Source organism: Rattus norvegicus, chromosome 9, assembly GCF_021556685.1.
Source record: "Rattus norvegicus strain SHRSP/BbbUtx chromosome 9, alternate assembly SHRSP_T2T, whole genome shotgun sequence".
In the NCBI taxonomy this organism is placed as follows: Eukaryota; Metazoa; Chordata; class Mammalia; order Rodentia; family Muridae; genus Rattus; species Rattus norvegicus.
The window spans coordinates 71222952-71240945 of record NC_141542.1 but is presented as its reverse complement, the minus strand read 5'-3'; the positions used below and the strand labels follow the sequence as shown (position 1 = coordinate 71240945).

At 40.5% G+C, this 17994-nt stretch overlaps 1 protein-coding gene across 1 annotated transcript in view; it reads left to right on the top strand.

Moving 5' to 3' along the window:
- Window positions 1-7163: 7163 nt before the first annotated feature.
- Pgap1 (post-GPI attachment to proteins inositol deacylase 1) overlaps window positions 7164-17994 on the top strand; it is a 72884-nt gene continuing 62053 nt past the window's right edge. The window contains exons 1-3 of the mRNA NM_201990.1: window positions 7164-7330; window positions 11864-12017; window positions 14258-14433. Coding sequence (NP_973719.1) covers window positions 7184-7330; window positions 11864-12017; window positions 14258-14433 — 477 coding nt within the window. The 5' untranslated portion in view covers window positions 7164-7183. The remainder of the gene's footprint in view (window positions 7331-11863; window positions 12018-14257; window positions 14434-17994) is intronic.

Here is a 17994-nt window from a genome sequence, read left to right as displayed (position 1 = left end):
AAGAACTATTATTTCTGCTCATGCCTCCAGCATCTAGCATTTTAGTTATCCTGTGTTTCTTTGTTACCCGGAATATGACCAAACATAGAATATTTTTATATATGTAGTTTTATACCTTGTTCTTCTATTAACAATATATCTTGGGAATCTTTCTTTATTATTTAACCAAACTATTTCTCAGTATTTATCTAGGTATTGCTGGTCTTCACTACAGAGCAACAAAATCTTTTCTTTCTAGATCGCCCAGATGGCTCAGTGGACAAAGTTGTTTGTTACCAAGACTGGCAACCTAAGTTTGATCCCTAGGAAGTCACATAGTAAAAGAGAGGACCGACTAGTGTAAGTTGACCTTAGACTTCCACATACACCTGTGTCACATGCTTGCTCCTCCTGTCAAAGAAACAAATGCAATTAAAAATTTTTTCAGGGGGCTGGGGATTTAGCTCAGTGGTAGAGCACTTACCTAGGAAGCGCAAGGCCCTGGGTTCGGTCCCCAGCTCCGAAAAAAAGAACCAAAAAAAAATTTTTTTTCAGAACCCTCCTTCTTCTCCATCCCTTCTATTTGGACTAAGTTTACACCTTCTGGCTGGTCTATATTGGAGATCCCATGCTGTCCAGTCCAGATAGACACTGAAATAAGATTGTCAATTCTGAATGGTTCCACAATCTACTGGATAAAACTGAATAACTCATGGCCCATGGGCCACACATGAGGATAGCCATGAATATATGAATGTGTCTCAACACAAAATCATACACTTAGCAACAGTTTTCGAAAGGGAACTTTGTAGATGACAATGTCATGTCACAGTGTCCAGAGTTTAATACACTTTGGTCCAATTTCTTCTCAAAGCACAAATCTGAAGTAGCTTGACAAGAGAAGAGTTTTGGGGCTGGAGAGATGGCTCAGCGGATAAGAGCACCCGACTACTCTTCCAGAGGTCCTGAGTTCAATTCCCAGCAACCACATGGTGGCTCACAACCATCTGTAAAGAGATCCGATGCCTTCTTCTGGTGTATCTGAAGATAGCTACAGTGTATTTATATATAATAAATGAATAAATCTTTAAAAATATAAAAAAAGAGAAGAGTTTTAATTTGTGATTAGTGGTCACTGGCTAAATGATGGGTTTTACTAAAATGGGAGTAATGACCATGAGGATGCTGTGCATACCCTGTGTTATAAGGCTTCTTATACTTTATTTTCATTCCAAACCTCTTTATGCACAAGAAAATTTCACACCACCCCAGGTAGACAGGTAAATATAAGTAGGTATTCAAAGTAAGTGTTTACTGATAATAAACAATATATTTATTTTAAAACTATATATGTGTATATATGTATAATTTTGTTATTTATAAAGACAAAAGCAAATTGACATACACAAGATGGATATGCTTGCTTACTTTTACATAAAAATTAAATCTTGGTTATTTTAAACTGTACAACAGCGTTTCTTCAGTTTTTTCAGAGTTGTTAGATATTTTAATTTTATAACCACCAATGTTGTGAAGGCCACTTCATATAAATGTCTTATAAAAGGGTAGAAGGGCCCTTACAGAAATTGTGGGAAATTCTTCTAGTCCAAAGCCAAAACATATTTAATTAGTTCTTACCAAACTCAAGTCAAAATTTAAGTAGCAATTTTAAAAACCAAAGATTCTAATATAATACAACCAAAGATTTATCAATTTTCTGCTTTTATGATGAAGAATGATGGTGGGAAAGTATTAGAAGTGTTTTTCATAATTAAACCATCATGTTTCTGTAAGGACACAAAATCTTGTATGGAGAGTAAAGACACTGCAATTCAGAATGTGCAGGGAGTGGTCTTGAGTCTGGGCCCCGCTGCTTCAGGCCTGATTGTGTGGGTGCTGGTCTGGACCCTCCTCTTTACCAGGTAATTCCCTTTTTCCCTCATCCCCTAAATGATTTTACCTCTCAGCCATCATTCAAGCGAGGCCAGGAGTGCTCACCTCAGCACTGGAAGCTCAGTGAGCTAAACGAAGAACACAGGGTCATCCCAGCCTATAAACACAAGGCTTCAAAAGACTGAAAATTACAAAGTTAATAATTTGGGGGGCTGGAGAGTTGGCTCAGAGGTCAAGAGCACTTGTTGCTCTTGCAGAGGACCTGGGTTCTTTCCTCAGCACCCACATGGTAGCTGACAGCCATCTACAATTTCAGTTCCAGGAGATCCTGCACCAACCTCACCTCCACGGCACCAGCCACACACACTAAATAAATCCAAAACAAGAATATTAAGGTTTGTTTTTCTTAATCAGTAGTTCTTTAGGGACTGGACTATGGTCAGAGTTCTCTTGGTTGCAAGAAACCTAGTTATAACTCAAGTGTAAAAAGACGACTTTTAAATAAAAGATTCAAATGTTTCACATGCCCATTGAGTTTAAGCAATACTGACTAGGGACTGCAGAGGTAGTTTAGAAGTTAGAGCACTTGCTGCTCTTACAGAGGACCTAGGTTTGGCTCCCAGAACCCATGTGTCAGCTTATATACCAGCTCAAACTCTGGTTCTAGGGAATCCAATCCCCTTCCTCTGACCTCTATGGGTACAAGGCAAGAACATAAATACATGTAGGCATTCATACATCTAAAATTTAAAAAAAATCCTTTTTAAAAAGAAACACTGAGTAAATTGATGAGGGAGTATGGGATCACCCATGGCTTATTTATCATAATATTGCCTGTAATATGCTAGGAGAAATAAAAGTCAGATGTTCAGTCTTTGATATTCTTAAGCATGCATACTCAATGCATTTCTCTCATTTTAATCTAGAGCTTGAATTCTTTCCTAAATGGTTCATATTTCATGCCATACCTCAAGTGTCCTCATTTTGTGGGATCAAAGGTCAATAGTATATTCCATACGTATATGTGTGTGTGTGTGTGTGTGTGTGTGTGTGTGTGTATTATACTTATGTAAAACAGATTGTTTCTGTAATATCATCCTGTTGGTATAATTCTGAAAGTTTAGCATATTCTATTCTTATACAGAACTTAAAAGAATTTCCCAAGTTAATGGTTAATCTTGTTAACTTGGTGAGATTTAGAATTACCTTCAGTCAAATCGCTAAGTATTTCTGGGACAGATTTTTCTAGACCCAGCTGTAATGAGAAGACCATCATAACATACAACTCAAATAAAAAGAAGAAAGGGAGCCAATCGCTGGCATCTTTGCTTCCTGACTGTGAATACGACATGACTAGCTGCTTCAAGCTGCTGTTGCTGAGACTTCCAAAACATAATAGACTGAACTCTGGATTGTGAGGCAAAATAAACTCTTCCCTTCTAAAAGCTGCCTTTGTTGGGGTAATTCTGTCATAGCAACAAATGGCTAATACAGAAAATTGGTACCAGGAGTGGGGTCATCACTGTCATAAACCTGACCATGTGGTTCTTAGGCTTTTGGAATGGAGTCGTGGGAGAAAAATGTAAGAGCCTGAGACTGTGGGTTAGAAAAGCTCTTTGATGGTGTGAAAGAGCTCAATGGCCTCTTTTGATGAGAGTTAGGGATTCCATAGGCAAGAAAGATGTGGATAGTGGAGATCTGATTTCTGAGGCTTCAGAGGAAGACAAGAACTCTGTTGGAAACAAAGATAAAAAAACATTCATGTTATATTTAGGCAAAGAATCTAGCTGCATTTTGCATATGTTCCAAGGACAAGTGAAGCTGCATATAAAAATAATTAACTAGTCAGGCATGGTAATACACACCTTCAATCCTAGCACCTGGAAGACAAAGGCAGATAACGCTCTATGGGTTCAAGGCTAACCTGATCTACACAGAGTTCTCGCAAGTCAGGGCTTCCCAGTGAGATCTGGTCTCAAAACAGTAACAGTGAAGCCACCACCACTAACAACAAAGCAGAGCAAAACAAACAAACAAAATAATTGACTGATGTGTTTAGCAGAGGAAATTTCAAGTCAGTCTAGCATTCAGCCTGGGGCACTATTTTTGTTCACCACATTTATCTAGGTCTACCATTAAAGAACAACAGGTGGGCAGAATTTTTCTTTTTTAAAATTTATAGTTTGTCAGGAAAAAGAGACTGGGTAATTTTAAATAACAGTCAATGCACACATTAAAAGCAAGTTTAGTTGTTCAAGAGAAATAATCTGCTCTTCACTGGAACAACAGAAAAAAATGCTACGAGGGCAAGACCTCACCCATCAAAGGCTGGCTCCGGCTTTTGAAAATATGATTTCATCTGAAAGCAGACAGAGTAAGCTGAGAACGCTGCTGGAGGAGTTCCTTGTTTCTGGAAAGTCCCTGCCTAAGGAAGTGTTTCCCCATGGTTAGCAAGCGTAGGCTGCTGTAGCAGGTCCAAGGAGACAAGTCTCCATCTTGAGCTGGCAGTAGAGCTTAGAAGTGTCGTCTGTATGGTACTAGTTGGGTAGGCAAGTAAGATGCGAGATTCAGGAGGTCATGGGGCCGTCCTTGTACCACAATTTCAGAGAACAACTGAGCCTAGGCGGTATGGCCGGACTGGAGTCCCTGAGAGGCTACTATATGAAGTTATGAAAGCAAAACCCAAGTTTCAGTGGAGACCCCGGATGTTGGAGATGCCAGAACTATGAGATGTCTGCTGAGGGTGCATGCGAGGTGTGGAGTTAATTCAAGAGAGAAGCTGTGAGGCTGGAGAGGTGGCTTGCTTTACAGCAGTTGCTTCTCTTAACAGAGGATCCGAGTTTGGTTCCCAGCGTCTCTGTGACAGTTCAAAACTGTTCCAGTGGAACTCCACTTCCAGGGGGATCCAATGTCTTCTAGTATCTGTGGGCCCTACATGCATAATATACATATATACATATGACACTTACATATATGCAGGCGAAAAATTCATATACAAAATTAAGAAAAAATTTCATTTAAACAGGGGCTTTGTGTCCTTCAGACAGCAGAGAAGGAGGGGGCAGGAGTGAGCTCTTGATGCCTTACATGGAGTTGCAGAATGTTATGCTTGCTTTGCTAGGATTTGGTCTCATCTTCCCGTATTTCTTCCTTTTGAAATGAGAATGTTCTCTTGGTGCCATCATATTTTGGAACTGTGTACTGAATTTTCTGTTGTTACAGGGACTCACAGTTAAGCGATTGCCTTAGTCTCGGAAAAGACACTTTTCACTAGCACTGGGGCTGTCAAAGATTATGGGGACTTGCGAAGTTGTACTAAATGCATCTGCATCATGAGATGGCTGTGATCCTTGAAGGTGAAAGGTGATTGTTTAACAGTAACACTGTCAAGTTGGCAAGGGGTACAGTTGTGAGGAAGGTTGATTTGGTCAACTGGATGGAATTTACAAAGACCTTGGAGACAAATCTTTAGACATGTCTGGGAGTAATTTTCTAGATTAAGTGAGCTAAAAATGAAAAAAAAAAAAAAACCTCACCCTAACTCCTAAACCAGATAAAAATGAGGAGAAGGAGCTAAGCCCAGGCCTCCATCTCTCTTTGCTTCCTGTCTACAGATGCAAACTGATCTGCGGCCTCGGGTTCTGCTGCCGAAAATCCCCTGCCACAACGGACTATCAGCTGGAACTGTGAACTAAAACAAACCCTTCCTTAAGTTGTTTGTGCCAGGGAATCACCACAGCACAGGGCAAATGCCTCCTAAGCCCAGGGAGCACACCACATCTTAAACACACATGGCATGCCTTAAAGGCGCTGCTCCAAGTATCACCCAGACTCTCCTCACATGTTGTCCTGGCCCTTCCAAACCTGCCTCCATACCTCAAAGCAGCGTCCAGTCCATTTCCCATCCCTCTCTTTCTTTACAAATAGTTCATTTCTTGTAGCTAGGTGTGTTTGCCTAGATATGCAAGTGTTTCTGTGTAGGGCCAAAAAAATGTTATCCATTTACCTTTGGATCGTAGCTTCTTGATGTGCATAGCAGGGTTTTGTATAAGATAAACAATAAGCTTCTTTTTCAGTCATGAAATTCTTTGATTTCATGTATCAGGGCCAGCTTTCCTCAAAATATATACTAGAAAATTAGTCTAAGAAAATAAAATTGAGCTAGTGCCAAAGATCATTCTAAGTAAAATTCTGAAGTTAGCAACACACACACACACACACACACACACACACACACACACACACACACACTACTCAGCTGCTGTCAGCTTTAAGGACTGACACCTCATACCATCTCAGCGTTTTGAAGCTGTTACAAGTATTACCAGTGGGTTTAATTAGCTTTATTTAAAAAAAAAACAACCCTCCTTTGTGTAAAGATAAATGAAAATTCTTCAAAATGAATTGTCATGAGAGAGAGTGCTTGAGCAAAATTTTCTTCTAATGTCACTGTGGAACCAATCCCCAGAGATATGGGGGAGCACCTCAAGTCAGTGTCCACCTGATCCTGTAGATACCAACTAGGGACATCCATGTTGGTGGGTATTTTCATATTGATTTTTAGAGTTCGTGTGATTTAGGCTTCCACCATGAACAGGATTTCCTTTGACTGTGTGTGTTTTGTTTTAGTGAGCCAGTGCTTTCAAGTGTTGTTACCTACAGGGCCCAAGTCGGTGGTCTAAGAGGGAGGGTGAAGCCGTTTATTTGTCTCCTCAGGGATCAAGCTAGTTGAAGCAAAATTGCGGAGGCTCGAGGCGGTTCAAAATTTAACAGGATGGGGTTTGACACTGTTGCAGGAGAGGTGTCTGTGACAGCCACCTGACAAGCTTTTGATGCCTCCCTTGGCTAGTCAGCTCTGGATCATTAACAGTCTCTGGAGTCGTGGGCGTTATCCTGAACCCTGGTCAATTCCGGTGGTACTCACCCGGCCCTTCCCTCTCCTGCCTATGGGATCCCGCTCTCCCATCCACCGTCTCCCTTCTTTCTTCCACTTCCCTGCCTCCCCTCCCCTTTTCGCCCCCTCCCGTTTCTCTCTAGGCCCTCCAGCCTAGCCCACTCCGCTTTCTCCATCTTTTAGGCGCACAATCCAGCTCCCGCTGCAAATGCCCCCAGCCCCCGCCTCCGTGGGCGGTGCTGCGGGCTGGCTGTGCGCAGTTGCGCAGGCGCGCTGAGCGGCCGGAGAAGGGGTGCTGGCAGGCTCCGCGCAGGCGCGCGCTGCTCTGCTGGGCACGGCTTAGCACGGGCGTCTTTCCCTCGCTCTGTCTGGGCTGCGGAGCTTCTCGGGGCGGGCGTAGAGGCGCTTGGCTGCACCATGTTTCTCCACTCAGTCAACCTCTGGAACCTGGCGTTCTATGTCTTCATGGTGTTTCTGGCGACCCTGGGGCTGTGGGATGTCTTCTTCGGCTTCGAGGAGAACAAGTGCAGCATGAGCTACATGTTCGAGTACCCCGAGTACCAGGTATGGCCCTCCCTCACCTGCGCGCCCGCACCTCCCGGGCTCCTTTCAGGCTCAGCCGGCAAGTCGGAGCCCTCCTGGCAACTGAAGCCGTCTCCTGCCTCCTGCTGGGCAGTGCGTCCTAGCCTCCGCGACCCCTCGTCCCCCACCCAGACCCCGGAGCCCGACTTCTGACCCCCGGAGAGCCAGCCCGGGTCCCTCTCCCCAATCACTGTCTTTCCCGGACCCTCCTTTGCTTGCAAAGCATATGATTTCTCTTCGCGCCCAGAGATGGGCACATCAGATTTCGCTTTTCTGGAAAGAAACACAGCGTCTTGCAGAGTTGCCAAAGCTGATTTAAAAAGAGGCTCTGAGGTTTTACCTCTGGGTGAAGTGAAAGACTGGCCTGATGAATAATTAAATAGAAAACTATCTAGTTTCCCTTCTGTGGAGAATTTTGCGGATCCACCTGTTCTGTAGGTTCTGAGTCCGTGGGTGTGGGTACCTGTGTTTTCGCTTGCCTCTCAACAGTCAGTGACCGGTGTAGTCTATTACGATATCTATTATAATCAGTTGCATGCACATACTGGTGATATTTTGTTTTCTCACTGGGTTTAACAGGAACTGCCCCCTCTCTCACCGCCCCCACCTCCTCTGTTCAAATTTGAATGCTTTCATTAATTGCTTCATTTGTTCTGCGTAGTAGCATCTAGGATTTCATTCATGACCAGCAGTAGGAAAAAATGATAAATTACACAGCTGTCAGGAGAAATTTCCCTCCGGTGGTATTTTTCTTAAGATTTCTAAATGAATCTCTTTAATTTTGGAATATCTATTGTAGCTCCTATAAAATATAGATAATACATTTTAATAAAGTGCATTCTTTAGTATGCTTTTAGGATTTTTCTGGAAAATAAAGAATGAAAATCAAGACTGCATCTGTGTACAGGTCCTTATAGAGGGAGCCTGTTTGGTGCCCCTCTTATTTATTAAAAACTGAAGCTTAAATTGCGGAAGACCATCCTCTCCCGAGGATATTTTCTAGTAGAAGAGTTCCTACCTTGATTTTGCATCAGTGGTTATGAGGGAAGGGAACACTTCACATGCTCTTGGAGATTTTTAACAAGGTAGTGTTAGTGTTAATTCCTAAGCTAATAAACGGATGCGATGTTTTATGTGCATTAGAGTGTTAATAATTAAATATATGAACTTTAGGTTTTTTTTTTTAAAAAAAACTGAAAATAGAGTTTGTTATAATTCCCTTTCGTTGCCTATGGTCTAATAATCTGAAAGCTCAGTAAGATTGAAGTAGGTTGTTTTAGTGTGGTACTGTACTAAATGGTTACAATAAGATCATTTTGGAACAATCGTTTCCATTTATTTATAGATTTCCCCCAATTATTGGATCTATTTTAATATTTGCAGTAGTAGAAATTGCCTTTCTTCATGTTGAGAACAAAGCGTGTGGATCTCACAGATGTGTCTTCTGCCTCATGAAATTGACTAGAAAGAGAAAATTAGTGTCACTGAGACAAAAGAGCCGCTGTCGAGTAGTGGGTATTTAGTTATTTTGGTTCAAACTGCTCTTTTGGAGTTTGACACTTACTAATTTGTGTGTACAGTAGTAATCACAGTGGTGGAACTTTTAGTACACATTTTCTAGCAGACTTTGAATAAATTATGTTATTTTACAAACAGAATTAAGGCCTACCTACAGAGATGAGCCCCTTTGAATAAATACTGAGATTTTTAAGATAATTGAGACATCGAATTAAGAGCCTAATGGCTTTCACATGAATAAAGCTGTTCTAAAGACGGTTTATCTGTTGCCTTTTAGATTAGCATTTCTGAAGCTTTCTAATTGTTTGCTGGTTGGTGTCCAGCAGGTAGCATGGCCTCCTCATGGCATCTCATCCTTCTTGAGGCCTTTTTCTTTTCCTTTTTAAAAGGTTGCTGATTTGTACCTTAGCAGAAAATGATAAACAGCTCCCCCCGCCCTTTTTTAAGTGACAGAAGAGTTTGAAACTCTTTGCAAAAATGAACTTTTGAACTTAAAATTCTGACCTGTACTCATCCTTTGCCTGTAGTTTCCTGGGTGCTCTTACTTGTAGTTGACTACATTTTATATTAGGTCTTCAGTCTCCACCTCACTTATTCTTGCTCCGTGATGCCAATAGGGCCAAAAGGTTGTTCAGCAGCGCAGGATTTTAGGCAAACTGTAGAATTTGAGCCGGAACACCTGAGTTATTTTCTCTCATATGTTTATTTTGCTTTGTTCATGAGTGTGACTTAAGGATTGCTCTCTGAGGGCTGCAGAGATGGCTCAGGGGTTAAGAGCACTGACTGCCCTTCTAGAGGTCCTGAGTTCAATTCCCAGCAACCACATGGTGGCTCACAACCAACTGCAACAGGGATCCAATACCCTGTTCTGGCATGTCTGAAGACAGTTATAGTGTGCTCATATAAATAAAATAATAAATAAAAAATAATAAAAGATTGCTCTTGAAAGGAAATGTTGATGCTGTAAATATAAACCACACTTAATCATAAAACATGTTGATGTTTATTTAGACAGTCATTTATTGAATGACTAGGTATATTTGGCAGGAGAAGGAATTAATGATAAAAAGCCCCTGTGCCTTTAATGTATATTTTTATAAGAGAGACAAGAATACAAAAATCAGTTATAATGTAGCAAGAGACTGTGTACAAGGCTCTTCAGAGAAGAAAGAATATGCTTGTTTGTACTGGGTTTTCAAAGGCCTTTGGAAAAGCCGTAGATCGAGGGGCTAAAGAGATGGCTCAGCAGTGTGGAGCACTTGCTGCTCTTGCATGGAGTCTGGGTTCAGTCCCCAGCACCCTCCTGGTGGTTTACAACCACACCCAACTCTAGTTCCAACCAGACACCCTCTTCTGGCTCCATGGTACCACTGCAGGCAAAACACACAAAAATAAAAAAGAGCTGAAGTAAAGGGAGCAGGAGAGGTGAATTTGGACATGCAAGCCATTGGCTAGCATGCATGAGGGAAGGAAGGAAGGACGGCACCAGGACATTCTGTCTGGTCAGCATTTATAACATATTACTATTGATGTAAAGGAGAGAAAATAATCTATAAACAGATTTGCTTATAGATATCCAGATTATATTTAGCAGCACATGTAAGTTGATTAACATTGGTTGTCAACTGACCATCTACAAGACCATGGGTAAGAGATATTTCTTTCAACATCTGTCCTTTTGAAGTTGAAAAAACTTAAGTACATCAAACACAAAATTTAAAACATGGTATGTGTAAATTATAAGAGTAAGGTAGATTTTGGAATCAAATTTTGAAAGCTTCCCTCTCTAAAGTCTTTATTACTTATGCGTACAGTATGGAAATACATGAAGTATATGTTTAGCTAGACGTTTTGGTAACAGCATGAACTGAATTGTAACAGAGGATTTATGACAAGAAGAAAGACCTGTCTGAAAGGTTAAATTATGTCTAGGCGGGTTTTTTTTTTCCTGTTTTAATCAAGCAGTAGTCCTTGGATCTACTCTTGGGAGTAGCCTCAGTCAAGAACCCAGAGCTCCTACTAAGAACTTTAAAATATTTGCATTTATTTTGATAATTTTCTTTTTTTCTGTTTAAACCATAAATATCAAACATTTATAATTTTCATTTATAAGTGAAAGATATACATTAGATACACACATATATACCCACATCACAAAATAAGACCTTTGCTTTTTAAGTCAGTGTTCTCTAGCAGGTGAGGGTTTGTTAGAATGCTTGTCTTTTGGGAGGGGTATATGTCGGCAATGAGAACAGTCTGTTCTGAGGTTTAGTCAAGGCAGTACAGACTGCAGGGTCACCTCATGGAAGTAATATTTAATGTAAAGGCCATTGATCGTCACTAAAGGTCCTTTGTGGGTGAGAGTCTGCTTATTTTAAATTGTCCATATGAAGTAATTTATGTTGGAGCCCCACAGCTGTGTTTCTTTGTGCTTCTTTTTTCTCAGCACAGCATCCCTTTTTGTGTGCCCACATTTGCCTCTCCTGTTGTCTTCCTGGCACCTGCTAGACCTTGTGTTCTGCCTGGAGATGTAGTTTGCCACTTGCCTGCATTTCTCACCGTTCTTGTTTTCTCCTTTCCTCTCCTTTCCCCTCACCTCCTTGACTCTCCATCTCCCCTAGAATATGTATATAGTGTTAATTTTTAAGTGATATAAATATTTTACGATGAAATTGCCCATAAAATAGCATATTATTAAATATGTCAAATATGTTGTTTTTGCCTATTTTCTATCTTCAGAGAATTATATATATATGCTTTTATTTTATATATACATATATATATAGCTTTTATTCACAATCCATATAATTTAAGAATAATCCCTTGTATGAAAAACGATAAGTAGAACTTGTTTTGTGTGTTGATTGTGCTTTATAGCATTCATGGTATTTTTATACTGTACCATTTTAAAGTTCTTTAACTTACGTTTGCATGGAGTCTGAGTTGTATTAATAAAAGTGATTAAAATGGGCCTATTCATTCGTTTATTTTCTGTAGAAAATAGAACTTCCAAAGAAACTGACAAAGCGTTATCCAGCCTATGAGTTATATCTTTATGGAGAAGGATCATACGCTGAAGAACACAAAATTCTCCCTTTGACAGGAATTCCTGTTCTCTTTCTTCCTGGGAATGCTGGAAGCTATAAGCAAGGTAGGTAGTGGAAGAAAGACGCTAAAGCAGTGAAATTCAGCTCCAGACTTTGAGTCGTGTACGTGCTGCTGGAATCGAGTGCGGTAAATGAGAAGCTTACTCTGTCAAGTACTGTCAGACCCACCGGGAGACCCATGTCCATGTCACGTCCTTCAAGAGAAAGCAGACATTAGAAGTAGAAGGAGAAAAGAGTGAGAAAAATCAAATGGTGTAGGGTAGGGCAAATAGATTACACAGGTATTCAGAAGTAGAAGGGTTTATGTTGGAAATGAAGTTACTGAGAATGGGATCTGACGCTTCAGAGGGGAGATGAGATCTTAAATTATGCTGAACACGAGAAGATCAGTTTCTCTCCTTGGGCAGAGGAATGTAGCAGTATGGGGGGTTATAGAATGGTGGGGAGAATGTCAGAGTTTCTGGCATAGCAGCCAGATAACCCAATCTGTGAGTGATTTTGTTTCTTGTGAACGTTGGGAGGAATTGGTGTCTAACGAGCCCAGATGTGTTCTGTATGGTACTCATATGTGCTCATTGTTCACCTATAAAATACCTACTATAACAGGGAGTATTCTAGGTATTAAATATTCAGAGTAGAACAGGACAGGAAGTTCCTTATTCATCAATGCATGTTCTTGTTGGGAGACAGCTGTCAGTAGACGTTCCAGTAATATTAAAAGCTATAAGAAGTAAATAAGTGAAGCACCGAGGGAGGCAGAAGGTGAGTAGTAGGGATGTGTTTAGATGAGGTGGCAGGAAAGGCCATGGCGAGGAGATGGGCTTTGAGGAGAGCTTTAGGGACATAGTTTAGGGACGTCCCTGATACAAAAATATGTTTGCGCTTTGCGCTCAGGACACCATGACTAGAGAAAAATGAGGTTAGAATGGAGATATTTATATGTGCATGTGTACACACACACACACACACACACACACACACACACACAGATAGACAGACAGACTCTGGGAAAGGCTGCTGAATCCTTACTTGAGAGGGATGTGAAACATGATTTGAGTAAGAAGTTAAATAATCTGATTTTTTTGTTAACTGTCTTGGTAGTTTGAAATGATACACACTTACAGTTGGTGCAAGGTAAACTTACAGAGAACTAAAGTTTCAGTGAAGAACTAAAAGATTGCCAGCATCCTGGTATCCCCATGAGTTCCTTCATGATTAAAGCTTTCTTCCCTTACACACACACACACACACACACACACACACACACACACACACACGCATGCACACTTCTACAATTCTAACTTTAAGGTGGTCATTTTTATAACTTTCTTTGTAGTCTTAATGCCTAAGTGTGCAACTCTGGTATACTTCATTGCTTTGGGGATGCTTTTAACTTTTATAATGCATAACCATCAAGTATGTATTCTTTGTGCTTGGTTTCTTCCAGTCTGTTTTGTCCTCTAAGTTACTGTATGAACTGTAAACTCTTCATTTATTTAACACTATATTGTTCTTTTGCATTACTCTTATAGAAGATAGTTTGTGTAATTTTTGTATTATTTTGTATTGGCAGATATAATGTCTTTCTATACACATCTCAGAGCACATAAGTTTCTGTCCTTGTAGATTTATCCTAATAGTATTAACTCCCCATACAGGTTTTACATATCCTCTCATCTTTACTTATTACAGTGATTATATTCCTATAATTAGCATATTATGCTTTCCTTTGTATTACCTGTTTGACAACACTGACATTGTGAGATTAAATGTGAATTATATCTGTGTTTTAATTGGTGTGTGTGTGTGTGTGTGGGCGAGTGAGTTGGGGGATTAGGGATGGTGTATGGACATGTATGGGTAGGAGCTAGAGACCACCATTGGGTGTTTCTTTCTTTTTTTAAATCACGATACCTTTTCTTCTTTCCTTCATCTGTCTGTCTTTTTTTATTTTTTATTTTTTACTGATCTCTCTGAACCCTCAGATTTGCCTAGAAATCTGTCTAGCAAGCCTCTAGGATCCGTCTGTCTTTGCCTCCTCAGTACTGGTAGTATAGGCCTGGCTTTTTACATGGCTTCTGAGCTCAGGGTCTTTGTATCTGAGCGGCAGACACTTGACCAATGAGCTGTAGCCTCAGCTTATTGTTTGGTGTGTTGATGCTCATCACACTGAGGTAAGTTGTTTATGTCCATGATGGGGTTGTTTATTAAAAACGTCAAGACGACGTTGGGTGCTTTTCCAGGATGTTTTGTATAGCGCGCCCTCTTCTCTCTCACTCTGCAGTTCGTTCTATCGGCTCTATTGCGCTTAGGAAAGCAGAGGACATCGATTTCAAGTACCACTTCGACTTCTTCAGTGTCAACTTCAATGAAGAACTGGTGGCATTATATGGTGGAAGCCTTCAGAAGCAGACCAAGTTTGTACACGAATGCATTAAAGCAATTCTCAAACTCTACAAGGTATGAGATACATAAGTAGATCAGTAGTGTCAGTGTCTTCTTTTAGGGACACATGTGATTGTAAATAATACATTTGTGTTGAAGTTGGAACAAAAATACCAAAGGGGCAGTACCTTTTTAAAAAAGTAATGTAATATCTTTCAGTTCCGTGCTAGTTTAAAGATCTAGGTTGAACTGCAACTTCCTAGTTCATTGAGAGATCCTGTCTCAAAAGATAGTTGGAGGGCCAGTGAGAGGACTCAGTGGATAAAGGGGCCTGCTGCCCAGCCTGGTGACCTGAGTTCAGTCCCTGCCCCTCTCCCCGACTTGTCCCCTGATACTCACATGTGCATACATGCCAAACGTAACAAGTCAAAAACCAGAATGACCAAATTACTGTCTGTTTAATACATCATAGGAAAGGCATTTCATTGTGGATGAAGTGGACATTTTAAAGACTGGGTTTCATCCTCTGCCCCTGTCCCACAAAGAAAGAAATTCAATTTACGTGGGGCAAGTAGGCCATGCCACCAGACAGAAGAATTGCTAAGGTCGAAGCAGGTTCAAAACCCCAGGGAATCTCAGAATTGAGAACGGTAGCTGTGGAACCAGCTCCCTGCCAAGCTCTATCTGTCTTTTTACGTGGATTGGGGATCTGAGCTCAGGGTCTCCATATTTGAACGGCAGACACTTTACCAACGGGGCTGTAGCCTCAGGTTCTTACTGGTACCATCGATGTTCATCACAGGGAGAATAGTTGTTTACATTCGTAAACATATGCAGCATATAGCCATGACACCCCATTGAGAGGACCATGACAACTGGTCACAGAGACTAAAAACCAGGAGTTCTCCATGCTAAGATAGGCCACCCCAGTGTTTAGTGTGCGCTCTCCTTCCTAGGCATCCCTTCCTGCAGAAGGTATTTAATCCCTGGTTCACCCTGAGTAAGATGTGTGCATTGACATCTGCCATCAAATAAAGCAGTTTGAACAAGCAAGGACTGTCTCCTTCATCCAGGATTGCTGTTGGGGGAGGCCTTTGTAGTAAAGAGCTGCACCTAATTCCCCCGGAGCTGCCTAAGGCCTTCTCTCCTCCAGCACCTCCCTACTTGGCCCTCATTGGAACTGAACTGGATTCGATCTCCACTGAAGCTCAGTCCCCTTCTGCCTGGCGCATAGGGGAAGCATGGCCTCGTGGCCCTGTTATCAACTCCTGGTAGACCCCAGCGGCCTCTGGTACACAGGAGATTGAGAATCATAGCATCAATTCCAGATCTCACTGTTTCTCACTTAGAAGAACATGGGCTTGGAGCCCAATCACAGACCGTGTTCTGCCTCTCCTCAGTGGTTTGCCGGCAGTGCTTTGGCACCTCAGGAGCAAGACAGACACATAGCCCAACAAATTTATTTAAAAACCAAAACCAAAAAAGCAAAACAAAAAACTCCTGACCCTCGAATCATCTATATGCATCTAAACCTTCCAGATTCACAAAGCCGTATCCAGCAGAACCGAGAAACGGAGTTAGCACTACCACACGTAGCACCAGTGATTTCAGTCCTGTCCTAATTACTGATAAGAAGATCACTAAACTGTGGATCAGAGCACTGCTCACCAGGTTCTGCTCTGTGTTCAATGGTAACTTGAAAACACTCTACTTGACAGCTACAGAAGTACTCTTTCTCAGACCACAATGAACATCTACTAAGCTGCGTTCTATGCTAGGCCGTATGCTGGGTTGCGGATATTAATACTCTTTAAAATACCAAAACCATGTAATTTCCTAAAAATATCAAGGTTAAAAGTAAAAAATGTTTTAAATTGTTAGTGCTAGATTACCCAATGTTTTTAAAAAAAAAGGAAATTTGAAGATAACTTTGAGCTGAATTAAAATGAAAATGCCTATCAGAATTTGTATTTTATACATGTACAAAATTTTCAACTAATATAAAAAGAAATTTAGAGGATTAGATAATGGTTAAAAAATATACTGTTTTGAATACTTTTATTAGAAACAAGTAAGCTTTCAAATCAATGAATTAGTTTACAGCCTTTATATACCAGGAAGAAAAGAAGGTTAATAAAGGTAAGTAAGAAGACAAGGTGAAACTAGAAATTAAAGAAATATAAAACAAAAGAAAAACTAACTTCTGCCAACAGTTGATTCATTAAAAAAAGATCAACAACTTGTAAATTATGGCTAGGCTGATATGAAAAATGAGAAACAAAGTAACAATGTCAGGAACTAATGAGGACATATTTCTACATTTGGAGAGGGCGATACAGGAATAGTATGCACACTTTCATGCCTGTAAACTTAGTAACTCAATCATATAAAGGTTTTGAAGTATAAATTATAAAACTGACGCAGAAACAGAAAATTGGGTTTCTTGGTATCTGTCAGCATTTCTTTTGATTTTTGTAATTTAAAATCTTACCACCAAGAAAAACCTTAGGACTCAATGACTTTCGGTCATGTGAAATTCTAGTCCACATTGAAGAACAAATACTGATCTTAAAACAGCAACAGCCACAAAAACAATTTTAAAAAGAACAGAGGAAGAAAAAGACTCAGTTTTCAGTCCAACAGCAAAACTAGACAAGGACTTTTAAAGAACAAGGAGATAAAATTCCGTTTTAGAAAAAAGTAGAGAACACAACAGTTATTAAAAAGAAACTAAAGGGTTAATATTCCTCAGGATCATAAATATAAAATTCTCAACCAAATACCAGACTGTTGTTGTAAAATTTTATAAAATAAAAGGCTATCTTTTATCCCCCACTAGATCCGGCACCGCATTCCCCCAGATATCTGGTAGATATCTTACCAGAAACACACATCCCAACTCTGTGGCAGCCCAGTGTCTCTGCCATCACAGACTCAGTTCTCCACAGGAAAGAACACACAACACAATAACCTCTGATCCAATTGATAAGATGTAATTTCCCACCTAGACATGCAAAGTCCTATACATATCCATTCCTTAAGAATATGCATAACAACCTGTAAATACACAGAGTGGAATCTTAACATCAGCCTCCATGTTCTCTCCGTGGCTTCTCCTGCAGTCTCCTCCAGTCTCCCGTCTTCTGTTCCAGTGTCCTCCTCTTCCCTCAGACGTTTCTCCTGCCCATCCTTCCTTCTCCAATCACAGACCGAGGTCCTGTACCTGCCTTCACCTGTATGACAATCCTACATCTCACCCTTTTTTGTCTAATTAAAAAAAAAAAAACTTTTCTCTCAAATATAAGCTGAGCACAACTAATTTGTATTTATTTTGTAATTAAAGCATAAAGTATATCTAACACCCAGTCCAACACTGTATCAGTTACACAGAACATGTAGTTATCCATTCCAGCTAAGGAAAGGCTTCAGATTTATGTCATAACCTGTCTAGCTTGTATACTATCTGATAACTATCTAGTAAAATAAGTATTTTTAGAGTTAAACAGCCTGATAGGCTATAAGACTATAATCAGTCTTCAACCCTGTCAGAAATCTGAGAATGGCCAAATATCTATAAACATAGGAAGCCTAACACGGCTTCCAGAACTGAGAGGTTGTAGAGACAAATCTCCACTA